At 54.1% G+C, this 13539-nt stretch overlaps 4 protein-coding genes across 4 annotated transcripts; 2 read left to right on the top strand and 2 right to left on the bottom strand.

Annotated features, from left to right (window-relative positions):
- Positions 1-2414: 2414 nt before the first annotated feature.
- G647_09295 (uncharacterized protein) lies at positions 2415-3278 on the top strand (the record flags this gene model as incomplete). The annotated part of the gene is made up of 1 exon (XM_008733598.1): positions 2415-3278. One exon carries the CDS (start codon positions 2415-2417, stop codon positions 3276-3278), a length of 864 nt encoding a protein of 287 aa, XP_008731820.1.
- Positions 3279-3614: 336 nt separating this feature from the next.
- G647_09294 (uncharacterized protein) lies at positions 3615-4268 on the bottom strand (the record flags this gene model as incomplete). The annotated part of the gene is made up of 1 exon (XM_008733597.1): positions 3615-4268. One exon carries the CDS (start codon positions 4266-4268, stop codon positions 3615-3617), a length of 654 nt encoding a protein of 217 aa, XP_008731819.1.
- A 446-nt stretch (positions 4269-4714) lies between these two features.
- G647_09293 (uncharacterized protein) lies at positions 4715-7987 on the top strand (the record flags this gene model as incomplete). The annotated part of the gene is made up of 1 exon (XM_008733596.1): positions 4715-7987. The coding sequence occupies one exon, from the start codon at positions 4715-4717 to the stop codon at positions 7985-7987; it is 3273 nt and encodes a 1090-aa protein (XP_008731818.1).
- A 1420-nt stretch (positions 7988-9407) lies between these two features.
- G647_09292 (uncharacterized protein) lies at positions 9408-12452 on the bottom strand (the record flags this gene model as incomplete). The annotated part of the gene is made up of 1 exon (XM_008733595.1): positions 9408-12452. The coding sequence occupies one exon, from the start codon at positions 12450-12452 to the stop codon at positions 9408-9410; it is 3045 nt and encodes a 1014-aa protein (XP_008731817.1).
- Positions 12453-13539: the final 1087 nt, after the last annotated feature.

Genomic DNA, 13539 nt, shown 5'->3' with positions numbered 1-13539 from the left:
GTGCCCCTAAATATTTTCTTGGGGCACCGCCCACTAAATCCAACCCTACGGGGGTGCCCCCAACCACATTTAGGGGGCACCACCGCACCAAAATCAGCTGCGCAGCTGTGCCCCCTAAACCACTCCTAGGGGGCACTAGCAGGTACCTACTGGCGGTGCCCCCTAACCACCTTCAAGGGGGTACCAGCCCACCAAAACTACCTGCACGGCTGTGCCCCCCAAAACTGTTCCTGGGGGCACTAGCTATCCACCAATCTCGACCTATCGCTGGTGCCCCCAACTACTTTCGGGGGCACCAGCCTATCAAATTCAGCTGCACAGCTGTGCCCCCTAAATCATTTCTAGGGGGCACCTAGGTAGCTACCTACGAATTTCACTACATCGGCAGTGCCCCTAAATACCTTCAGGGGCACCAGCCTGCTTAAATTCCGCCTTCGGCTGTGCCTCTCGACTACCTGTGAGAGGCACCTCCCCACTAAAATCAGCTCTATGGCGGCGACCCCAACCACTTCTAGGGGGTAAAGAGCCCACGAAACTCAACCACAACTTCGATGCCTTTGAGCATCTTTTGGGGGGTAGCAGCCCAGTCTTCACCGGCGCTGCCCCCAAAAATAATCTTACGGTGCCTCTCAACTATCTCCGAGAGGCACCTGCCACCAAACCAAATCTACCTTCTAACATCTCCTTCGAAACGGCAAACTGCCGTTTGCCTCATCGCAGGCACTCCATCCAAATGATGCTGTACAACACACAATGATTCTCTTGCTGCCGCTTACGCAGCGACCACTTTCAGGCAGCCCGCCCTCGCAAAACATAGCTTGTGGCTGCCTGCCCACAAAGCGCGCTCATGCTGTCCATAAGCAGCGTGCTACCGGTCCGCTGAGGTGCTTTTCCACAGCGCACCTCGCGGCCGCCACCTTCACGATATATGATTGATGAATGAATGAAAAATGTACAAAAGCAAGGCAAAATGATACACAGCAATGACTAGTTGATAGGATTCGGATGAAGGAGCAACTGGACACTCGCGCGGAGGTTCCCACAAGAACACCTCTCGCTATCACCGCCTCAGAAAAAGGCCGGTGCAGGTACATCGAAAAGAAATACCAAAGGAGTCTACACAAGAACCTCCTACAATACTGCGGAGTTACACAAGAACCTCTGTCAATAACGCGGAGTCTACACAAGAACCTCCGTGAATACTGGGAGCCCACACAAGAACCTCCAAAACATAATCAGGTTATGAGCCCAAGCAAAAATAGGTTATGAGCCCAAAAATCAAAAGTCAGGTTATGAGCCTCGACCACCACCTCCCCATGCCTCAAGTGAGAGTTTTGATACAGTCTCACTGTCGTCCATGGCAGAGGTATGTGATCACTGTCCTCTAACCCTGACTCCCATCAGAGCCGTGGAACAGATGACTGACGCCTTGATTTCTGGGGAAGCAGGTGTCGAAGCAATTCTTTTCATCATGTCCCGGGCTTTATGCCAGGGCCTGGAGAAGAAGACGCCAGGAGATCGTTGGCCAGACCATGAGGGTACTCTTTTGCGGGCTTGCAATGTCGACTTTCCACGTGGTGGATGCATACAATGAAATGTCGTCGGACTTGGATCTGGGCCAGGTGCCGAAGGCGGGAAAGGGCGATGCTAGCAGGAGGACCCAATAGCTCTAGAGAAGCTTGTACAACAGAAATCATAGGATGTTGTATCAGCAAATATCAGCGATCACCTGAAGGGTTGGATAGCTGTTGACTGATGGATGTTGGTTAGATTCGGGAATATGTACGGAGTACTCCGTACGGAGTACTCGCAAGGCTGAGCGACAGCCTCGTTTCGGCAGACCTGCCAGCGCTGTCTCCCGATCACGAAGTCCTACTTAGTGATACAGCACAGAGTAACAGTGTTAATCCTTTGCTCTGGTCAAGATAGGTAGCTTGCTCATAGAGCATGGCTCATTCGTCATGATGACGACCTCCTTCGAGAAATCCTTCGGCCGAACAACGTGTCGCCGGCGGCGCGGATCTTAACCACAGATGCCTCCCGCCTCCAGAGGCTCTACATTCAGCGCATTCCGTACCGGCTACCGAATACATCGCCAGGAGCGCTCTGTCGCTAGGCTTTCCCTCAAGCCTACTCTTCCGCCGGCGAGCGCAGTTAAGACGACTTTAGCACAAAATGTCAGGAGTCAGCAAGCTCCGAAAGCCCAGACGGAGCAGCAGCTGAAGAAAAGGTGGAGCGGTACACTCTTTTCACGTCCTTCTCTCGCCGTTGCTGTGGTGCGCCGGCTCGTCCAGAGGCTACAGCCCCCTTCCTGGCTGCGACGGTGGACATGGCGCCTCTTCTTCCTCGGCCCGCCTATCGCAGTCATCTACATGTCCTTTCCATGGACGATCATGCGCGTCCACGGCGTCTCCATGGCTCCCTTCTTCAACCCTAACTCCTCGCCAGATCTGCCCCCCGCGCCACCGGACCTGATCCTTGTCCAAACCGTGCACAGTCTCGGCGAGGTGTCCCCTCTGTTCCGGCTACCGAGGTTCAAACTCCACCGCGGCCAGGTCGTCGTGTACTACACGCCCCATGATCCCAACACGATTGCCGTGAAGAGAGTGGTCGGCCTGCCGGGTGACAAAGTGACACCCCTGCCTGGATACGACGGTTGGGACAGCTCCCCCGTGATCATTCCTTATAACCACATCTGGGTGGAAGGGGATGCGAACAACCGCGACAAGTCCATCGATTCGAACCATTTCGGCCCCATCAGCCAGAACTTGGTCTGTGGATTCGTGCTCGCCGTGTATGTGCCAGGGTTGAATTGGCCGGTGTGGCTCGACAGTGCGGGAGATGATACCCCGGCGAAGAAAGACGGGAGGGTGGAGGAGGATGTGGTCGGAAGCGCGAGGCTCGACCCCGATGAACAAGCGACGCAGGGCGAGGATCCGTTTAGGAGCGGCAGTGCTGCTTTGGAATTGGCCATGATCAGGAGGAACAGGGAGCTTATGCCGGCGAAGCTGCGCGCAAAGGGCATGCTCGAGAGGTACAGACGGATGCATGCGTTGGCGAGGGCAGAAGTTGCGACTGGAGATGCGAGCACGAGGAGCGTGGCCCAGGGGTTGGTTGAGGAGCTGGAGATTGCGTTTGAAAGCGTCGGGCTCAACAAGGATGGCGGTCGGGTGGCCCCCGTGGTCAAGCCACGGTGGCAAGCCGGGGAGGAGGGAGAGAGCACTGCGGACAAGGAGCGGAAGCTCCAGGAATATCTCGCGCGGCAGCGCACTGTATAGCGATGTGACTTGGGGTGGATATCCGATTCAAGTGTACGGAGTATGACTACCTACGTTTGTCATTGGAGTTGCGGTCTTCCAATGCCTGGTCCCTTGGATCTTTGCATGAACGTGATTCAAGCATAAGCTTCATGAATGACTCTGTCCCAATACTGCTCATTGAATGGCCCAGTCGGCAATCAATGTATATATTGAGGCATTTCTGCTAGGAGGGCACTTTCAACTCCTGCTTGCCCAGGTGAAGGGATCGATTGCGCAGGCTCACGTCTGTAGACTCGGCCACCTCTCCCCCAAGCACACCTGACCACAGCCCGCGACAACACCAACAGCGAATCTTTACCATTTAGCCTCCTTGGTGGCCAGAAAAGCCTTGAGAATATTAACCCGCTTCTCCAATGCGGCCACCCACCTCTCCAACTCCTGCCGCGTCGTCTCGGGATCTGTGCCCTCTCCGCTCAGCCTCGCGTAGAAATCCTTCCTGTACGGCGTCGCGCTCATGGCGGCACTGAAGATCGGTTTGATGAGCAGTCCGTGATGAGGCGCCAACGTGTTCTTGTAGCTGGCCCGAAAGCCGTCCGCGAGCTCCTTGGCCGGCTTTTGCTCGGTGACCTTGACCGAGCCGTTGGTCGTGAGATCGGATCGGAGCGCCTGGGCCGTGAAGTCCAACCCACGCGTCAACCACAGGAGACCCTCGGTCGCTTTGTGTGACTTCGAGGCCAGCTCCGTCTTGACCAGTTGTTGGACGGTGGCCGAGCCCTCGGGGGCGGCTCTCTGTCTTTCTCGGAGTTTGTTGATGTTGCCTAGCATGTCGTTCTTGACCGGCGTGAAGGCCACGGAGCCGAGCAGGTCGAACAGCGTGGTCGTGGCTTCGGAGGCGTCGAGGAACTCGGTCGTCGAGATGCCGTCGTCGGCTGTAGTGGGCACGTCTTCGAAGTGCACTTTGTGCGTGTCGAACCAGGTCTTGCCTGCTGGGATCTTCGCGGCGGACATGGCTGACGGAGGGGCAGAGAGGTTTAAGCAAGGTAAAAGTCAAAGGTGAAAGTAAGTCCAAAGGGCGTGAAGTTGTGTACGTGTAACTGAGCGCTGCTAATCATCGAGGGGTAAACACATGGCATTGACCGCCCCCTCGATGCACCTTCGCGGTGGTGGATGCAAACACTGCAAACAGTACAAACACCCGGGGTGGTGCTGACGTCATCGCGTTCGAGTCGCTCGCTGCCGGACGCGCATCTATGAACAAGCTCGGAGAGTTTGACAGGCGGCGATCGACTGGCGGACATGGGGTCTGGCAAAGGCACGAAGTCTATTCATTTGTACGGGGTACAGTCTTCAGAAGCCTAATCATACCAGCTGCGAGTATACACGATGAGTTGTCTATACACACTCAGGTCATGACTCTGCATATACTTGGGTGAACCATGTCCACTTCGCAGGTCATGCCGCTGGGCAGCACGACGAGCCAACACGATTTCGACGCTCTCGATCCAGACTCGTACACCGCCCATCGTCTGAAGCATGCCTCTGCCGAGCACCTGCACCTCACTTCCCGTCGCTTCTTCATCGGTCCCACCCCGGAGGGATGGCTGAACAGTCACAGGAAGTCATGGTACAGACGACGAGTCGAGCTGAGCACGTATTCCTCGAGGCGACAGAGCTTTCGTGCTACTACCGACCGTGGGCCCCACCATAGAACGTTGACAGGTCTCGATGGTCCGTCTACTGCTGCGCGTATGAGTTTCAGTTTCCCTCAGCCGGAAGACGTCTACGACGAAGCTTCAAGTGCCGGCGATGCCACAGACGTTGAAGAGCAAGGAACACAAGAAGGGGAAGAGGAACAAGGCGAGCCAAGGAACATTGAACCCGTGGCTACAACAGATTTGCCTCGCATTTTAGGAATCGAGGAGGAGGAGGAGGAGGATGAGGACGTCCAAGGTCGAAAAGGCTCCAAGTCAATACCTGTTCCGCAAGACAAAGGTCTCGACGGGACCAATGACTTGTTGAAACCGGGTCCAAGCAAGACGGGGACTGCTCGGTCTGCGGAAGCCGAGTCCTACAGGACTGCTCAAGAGAATCCCTTCTCCGATTCCAAGGCTACTACGCCAGTACTCGCACCGCAACAGTCGGCACATGACACAGGTGATCAGGATGATGCGCCTGATGAGCCCGCCAATAGGGTCTCCTTGCAGCCGTCAACACTAACTCAGGACACTGCCGACACAAGGTCCCCTCTACTACCCGTCAAAGCCACCAGCGCCGCCGGCAAATCACTCCAACAACACGAGCCGACTCCTTTGGTTAACGACCAAAACTATCAACTGGTGCGGAGTCACACTGGGGTTAGGTTTAAGGTCTCCGAAGGAGTCCACAAGGGTCAGCACAAGATGGTAAACAAAGCCGTCCGTGCTCAGGATCGTGTGGCGAACAGAAGGCTGAGGCGGAATACTCTTCGTGAGGGGACGATTGTCAAGATGGAAAGAATGCTGGTCAGAGTCGACATGACCCTGCAACAAGTTCTGGACGACTTTGACGAAAACGAGAGTGTCAAGATCGAGACAAGGATGCTCGACAAGTGGCGAGAATTCATGGTCGTCGCCAGAAAGAGCAAGAAGCAAGATATTGACGATTTCCGGCTGCAAATCTACAAGACGCGTGTGATCCCGGAAATCGATGACGAGAAGACGAGAAAGAAGCCTACTCACGAAATAAGGCTCGATCCTAAGACGACGAGAGTCAATCTGTATTCCGCCTTGGACAAAACAGTGGTCGTCTGGCACCCATACAAAAAGGGCACCCGTATTATGGTGATGCGACCGATTTCAATGGCCCACTCTGTCGAGTGGTATACTTTCCTCAGAGACGCCCTCGGCTTGGAAAGGCCCACGACGTTGCAGGTCAATGTCCCAGACCTGGACCTGACGCTCAGGCTGGACAGGCCGTTCGAAGGACTCGAGGCAGCCGGGCTGGAAGCCGCAGACGAAGAGACCGCCCTTGCTCGAACCGTCGCTGCAGAGAAAGCTGTTTCTGGCAAAATCATTTCCCGGTGCCTGGAAATGCTCGAACGCGATCCCGAGTGGTCAAATGTTCTGCAAGTCTGGCGCGAGGCTGCCAAGATGGGTCTCGCCTGGAAGAGATATGACCGACTTGAATGGGTCTATGGTGCCAACGAGCAGAAGATGTATGGCACGATGGCAATGACGCGATCACACAACCTGGAACTGCGACCAAAACAACACTACCCTACCACGTCGTACGGCAGAAAAGGTGTATCACACGTCGAGCCTGCACCTATTGAGGGCTTCCTGATTCGCCTTACCTCTCAAAAGGGTGTCCACAAGAGAATGGGAAAGGCCTTCTTCAAGCGACTGTACTTTTCAACACATAATCAATTTTTGGTGTTTAATCGACCAGCAAAGGCGACACCGCCTCATCCACCCCGGCTTGCGACGATCGGTGGAAGCAACGTCCCTTCGGCCCACGAGATAGTGGAAAAGACGCCGCTGATGTATGAGATTGAGCCTTACAAGTTGCAGAACGGCGTGATTTCATGGCTGTCATCTGGAAACCCGGATTCCCTACAGCAGCATGATCGAGATGCTGTGGAGGAAGCTCGGCGTAATGTTGCGAACATAGGAGACGCTGACGGATACGTCAATATGTGCAACATCCGGAAGGTTCGCACCATCAAATGGGGTGCTTCTCCCATCGACGAATCACTGGAGACCGGCTCGAGCTCCGACGTCGACTTCCACCAGGACGTCTCTGACACTAGGGAAGAAGATGGCTCCACGAAGGAAATCGACGATGACCGCGTCTTCGAGCTTCTCCTGGACAATGGACTGGTGATTCGGCTCCAGGCATATTCCAAGCAGACACGTGACGAGTGGATCGGCCGGCTGAAGAAGTTGGTGAAATACTGGAAGTTGCGCGTGGCTGCGGAAATGGACACGTTCAAGTCGATCAGAAAGGCCAATCTGGAGCAGCTGAACGTCGACGAGGAAATGGAAGCCATTATCGGCCAATTTGCGAAGAAGTGGGAAGTCAGTCGTAGTGAGGCAAGCCCCGAGCTGTACAACATGTGCGGCATCAGCAGCTGCCGAACTATCACTATGTCCGGCTCCCTCTTCCTGAAAAAGCGTCGACGGGCCACTTTCCGCAGGTGTCAGGTCATACTTAGCGGTGGCAAACTGCTCATCTTCCAGTCGGCCCTGAGGAAGACCACTGGCGAACAGGTACGGTTCATCCATCAAGAGAAGCAGGAGGAGGTCGACTTGAAGGACTGCTACGTCTACAGTGGTCTCCTTGTCGAAGACGATCTGCTATACCAGAACCGGACTTTCGACGCAAACCATCCAGGGCTGGCCAGTCTACCGCGAGTCTACCTCGAAGACGGCTGGACCAGTGCCGATGTCGACTTCATGACCTGTTTCGTCGTCTGGATGAACAGGAAGAAAGGCTGGTTCAAGACGGCCGGTTCGGATGAGGCCGCGACCGGCGCTGGAGCCGACGAGGGAAAATCAACAGGCCGAACGAGAGCGAGGCTCAAGAGAGTAGGCCAACTCGGCGTCCCGGGCAGAGGCATGGTCTTCAAGTGCCGCAGTCGCGCAGAGCGGGATCATTGGGTCTTGAGCGTAGCGAGTGAGATTGAGAGGGTTGTTGAGCAGGAGGCTGAAAAGGCGGGAAACGAGAGCGAGTTCCGCTTTGACAAATGAAGGAGCGAGCCGTGGGGTTCAAAGGAGCATCAAAGGGGAAGCCCTTCTGTATATCACAGCGAGGGACATATTAGACATGGTAGAAAGTGTTTTACAGTATCAATTACATAAGTATACCGTGGTGCTGTCCTGGCTCTCGGGGTGTCGTGCAGGGTATCGTGCAGAATATGTACTGATATTGGCGGCAGCAAGGCGGCAGCAATGTGGTAATTAGGCAATATTGCATACGCACATCATCAACCGATACTGTACGGAGTAGAAGGCTGTTCTCGTTCATATTGCGTAGTTAGATGATGATCCCATCCATCCCTTCTCACCAAAGCCCCTTTTCTTCTTCATTTGGTGCAAACCGCGTTCTATTATAACTGTGCCCAAGAAAGTCGTCTGATGAATGTAACACTCCGTGGATCTAATGCAAGGTTGCAAGCTGCAAGCGGCGGCACTCTCTGTTCGCACACCACATGGAACCTACTAGCCTGTTTATGAGCATCCACATGAGAAAACATGGTAATTGTAATGGGTTGTATTGGCTGTGTGAAGCGGCGAGGAAACTACAAGGCATGCATGTTTTCGATAGACGACAACGACTTCAAGCGTACACCGTCCATGGTCAGGTATGTTTGTTTCCGCTGTACGGAGTATGCCCTATTCGCATTGTATTGTAGATGACGTCCACTCGCGCTTTACCAGTGCAAGACTGCCTGTCAACTTAGTCAGGTCAGATACGTTGGATATAGGTATAGATATAGAAATAAGTGCATCAGATATAGGGATATAGGGATATATAGATCCAGTACAGTACGTGACACCGTACCCGGCAGTAACTTCCCTCCAGCCAGCGCTGTGTGGAGTAATAGGAAACAAAGGTGGTGTAAGAGCACGAGGGCACGCGATATATTATTGCTGTATTCCGTAAAAGGTACAACGAAGGATGGAGCAGCCAGACTGGAGCCATCGAGATCGAGTGCAAGACCGCCGTCGAGAAATGTACATACCAAGGGCGGGAGGGAGCGTGAAACTTGGACCATGAAATAATTACATACATATACTGGGAAGAACACGAGGCAAGCAAGGAAGGGAACAGAAAGACTGTCTTAACTTTGACTTTGAGATACTTTTATTGTTTCTTTTCATCAAGCTACCTGCGCGCCTCACCGAGGGTTGAATGATAAGGTAGTATCCAACTATATCTCGCGTCCTATTAAGCATTGGAAGACGGCGAGACCAGACCGATTCACACATTCATCAAATGTCATCCTGCCACTCTGCTATATTGCCATTGGTCATATACCTTGGTTCCCACATCGCAAAGCTATCCAGACCAGCGCATATCCAAGATCTCACACTGAGACCACGACCAGTTAGGACAATTCCCCAGCTCTCATGGTACCATTCCCCAGCTCTCATAGTATCATTCCCCCTAGAAGACTTTACCGGCCAGCTTGACGGCCTCGTCGGCATTGCCATCTTCGGTTTGCGCTGAGAGCCAGCCCATTGCCTTGTCGACCACCATTTCCCAGACATCCTCCTCGGATGGAACCTTGACCTTCAGCCAGGCAATCGCCAGAGCGGTGGCTCTGTGTGTCTTGTTTCCCACTGCCGAATAGATACCCACATCCAAGCCGGTAAACTGGTCGGCACTAACACCGAGGAGCTCAAGAAGCTTGTCCGAGACTTGCCATGAGCCGTCAAATTCCTGCAGGGCGATGATCTTGTGCATTTTCTCTGTGTCAGGCAACGTCCGGACATCTTCGTCTTCTGAATGCTCGCCGCCTTCGTCATTGTTTCCGTGTTCGCGAGATCGGGAAAAGCCGTGAAAGAAGCCCATCCCGTGCGGACGAGAACCTCCCTTCTTCTTCTTTGCCACTGAAGCTGCAGCCGCAGGCGCAGAAACAACTGGAGAGGCACTGCCGCTGCTGTGCTGCTGAGGGTTAGAACTATAGTGATAGTGAAAAGCTGGACTTGGACTCCCAAAGAGAGAGTTACTGCCCGGATTCACTGGCGGCGGAGGCGGTTGTGCTTGTGAATTAGCCACCATCCGTTTGCGATCCTTGTTCTCCTGGTGGAGCGTCATGAGGCCAGACTGATAATCTTCAAGTTGAGTCGCTGAAGCTGGTGCAGGAGCGCTTCCGGGAAATGCCGCTGCTGTTTGACTCATTTGCATTGCCACAGGCGGTGCAGCCACTGCTCTGCCCCTGGTGATCCTGCTTACTCTCGCACTCCCAACCCCCCTAGCAGCGCCAGCCCCCCCTGCGCCGAGCAGCCCAAAGCCGGAGCTGGAGCCACCCCCAAACTGTTGGTTACTCACAGGCTGGGAGGCAGCATACCCTGAGAACAATGCCCTTCCTGGAGGCTGACTCGAAATGCCGCGTCGTCTAGACACGGTTTCCGACGCCGATCCAGTATCGATACGAGTAGGCTTATGCTCTTGTTGGTTTTCCTTGTCGACGGCAACGAATGAGCACCATTTCCCTCCCACTTGGAAGAGGACACCCAGCCGAACTGCCTCGCGCTCGACGATCAGATCCCACTTTCCTTCGTGAGCGGTCTTGATGAGTTTGCCATTCCCATCGCGTGCCTCGGTAATCCAGCCGCGGCCATGTTCGAGTTCATGCACAGCTTTCTTTGCCGCAAGTTGATGTAGTGTCTTACCAGTCCCGACGTCTTGGATGGGGATCTCAAGCTCGAGAGGACCATGTTGACTAGTGCCACGGAGAGTGACAGACTTGGGAGCCTTTTTGGGAGCGTCAGGACCCAGCAGTAAGTAAACTGTGGTCCGATTGAAAGGGTACAGGGTCGGAATATTGTGGGGAGCCTGAAGGATCTTTGGAGCAGTGACGTTGATCAAGTTGTCGTAACGACCTGCAGGAGGATTGGGTGGATCCTCTGTGGCGCTGGTGTCGAACAGGGAGATTGGCTTCTTCTGCTCTGGTTCCTGGGTGTTGCTAGCGACGGGCCGGACGGTCAGGGTCTCAGTGCTGGCAGAGTCAACCATTTCGAAATCGTCATCACCGGAAGGCGACGCGCCTTGTCCGTACGTGACTTCGAGGGTATAGTCGGTAATGTGAGGTGTGAGTGCCCCTTTTAGCATGCGGACGACTCGTCGGTCCATCTTTTCGTTGTCACCAACGAATTGAGCGAAACCGTTGCCTGCGCGGGCGATGCCCTCGACGAGGGCAGAAGAAGCCCCGTGGCCGATACCCAGGGTGAAGAAGCGGGCGTCAGACGTTTCGTTGATAAAGGTGAACAGCTCCTCTTGGTTCCAGATCTCGCCGTCAGTGAGAAGCATGACCTCCAGAGGCAAGTCCTTGAATCGGTTCGCGACAGTGGCCTTGACAGGCTGAAGCATCTCTGTACCTCCGTAGTTTGCCGCGAAAGTGTTCAAGTGGCTCAAAGCTTCTTTGAGACTCGACTGATCATATGTCTTACTTCGCTTGAAGAGAAATGAATGGGTTGAGCCAAAGGAACAGATATTGAACTTGACGCCAATTGGGAGTGACTTTAGGAAGATCTTCATTGCAGACACGACGAGTTCGATCTTGCCCTCCATACTGCCGCTCCGATCGACCACAAAGACAATTTCGGGAGAGATATTTGGAAGATTGAATTTTGGCACGAGGGTTGTCATGATAGCGCGCTGGTTGGGGATGGTGGGGTGTGTCTCAAGAAGAGCACGAGGAGTGTCAGTGCCCCTGGCCAAGACGACGACAACAAAGTCTTTGTCGAGTTCGGCGGAACCAAGCGTCAGTGTGGCTGAGGCGTGATTATTACTGAACGCGTCTTCATCCATTTGGGAAGTGCGACCCATGGTAACGGCGATAGGGTGACTGGGGGATTGCAAGCCGCGGACGATAGTTCCATCTTCGAGAGTGACGTCGACAGAGATGGAGATGCGGCCCTTTTTCGACGCACTGTTCAAGAGGGTGCTTTCAGATTCTCCAGAGACTGCGCCATAACGAGGGGCAATGATAGTCGGGATGGTGAATCGTGAGCCATCGGTCTCGGCGTCGTGCTTGAGTTCGCCGAGGTAGACGATCTCAATGTGAACTTTCTCATTCGCCGGGACATTGCCGATTGAAGTGGTGAAGACATCAGAGGCCTCGGGCAATTGTTCCAGTAGACCAGCGGTTTCCCCTCGAGCCACGGCTGCCTGATACTCAACTCTGGCTTCCTGCTTTTCCTTCACCATCCCGACGATGGTTTTGGGTCCAACGGTGCAAGTGAAGCCGACGACACTGACGCCATCGTAGAGGGGAAAGGTATATTGAACTTCGTCCAATTTCTTGTCTTGGTCGTTGACAAATGTCTGCTTGAGGGTGGTACGGGATGTGGTGGCGAGGATGGTGGTCGAAGAGTTCAGATCGACCTGAGGAAGATACCGCCGCTCGACAGGTGAGTAGGGCCTGGTTTCAACGGGAATCCAGCAACCGCAGAAGTGGTGACGTTGGTAATAAAGGGTGGCCATTTTCCGTCGCACGCCAAGAGGAAAGGAACAGCGACTGAATGGTAGAGTGGTGAAGAAGCGAGGAGCGAGTATCGAGGAGGAGAGGCTGAATTAAATAGATGTGATGGACTGAGTAGGCAGCCGTCCCATCTTGGCAGACACTCCAGATGAGGAAATCACTGCCTCGTGTAAGCCAATCATGGCGCAGCGCAGTTGGTTCGCAAAGTGAAGTGACAATAAATGACGAGTCAGACATGTAATCATAATGCCGCCAATCGACCGCCTGCGACCTGGAAAGGTCCCGGCTGAGCAGGTTCAAGTTGACACCAACAGAGATGTAAATGGCTGAAGGCGATACTGTTCAAAGGTCAACGCACGATAGTCAAACAGCCACCCACCTCGAACAGCAGGATCTATCCTGACCCTGACTCCAGACTAGCACGCGCTCAGCCGGTACTGGTTTGGTGCAGAGGAGCTGCGCCGTGACCACGACTTCACCTCAGCCTCCCGCAAGTGAATGCGAAATACTCAGGGACAGAGATTATTTTGCTCCAAGGCCAACAAAATGGGTACCGACCGCGATGTGATGCGCTTGGGTGAGACACGTGTAACAGAATACCACAGATTCCCAGCCCTGTCGAACCTGAGGTCGAGTGTCCACGCACAATCAGGCGTTTCTGGATAGCAAGTCAAAGCGGAGGGTAGGCAGGCATGACAGAAATAGGCGGGGTAATGAGGATAACAGGCAGCAAGATCAATTGCAGTTCGCAAATCGAAGCCTAAGCTCGTGTTAAACAAAATCGCAGGCTTGCCGCTTTCAAATGACGAGGAAAAAGGGAGCGGATTTATGTTAATCCGAAGGGGGCGATGACGAGGCTGCCGCAAGCTGCTGTGAGACCCGTCACGAATGACTCCTCTCCAACGCCTCGTCCGTCTCCGTGAAAGATGTAATGTATACCAGCGTAGACTAAGAGGGAAACCATTCGTTGCTTGAAGCTCGTGGTGAACCAGCCTAGTGCGGACTATTACGAGGCAGACTCGTGTGACTGTCTCTTTCCCGCACAGCCCCAAACTTTGACGCCACAAAGCACTGCAGCCTACACAAGAT

Source organism: Cladophialophora carrionii (assembly GCF_000365165.1).
Source record: "Cladophialophora carrionii CBS 160.54 unplaced genomic scaffold supercont1.9, whole genome shotgun sequence".
NCBI classification, from domain to species: Eukaryota; Fungi; Ascomycota; class Eurotiomycetes; order Chaetothyriales; family Herpotrichiellaceae; genus Cladophialophora; species Cladophialophora carrionii.
Note: the sequence above shows the minus strand (reverse complement) of the source record. Positions and strands in the feature narration are given on the sequence as shown.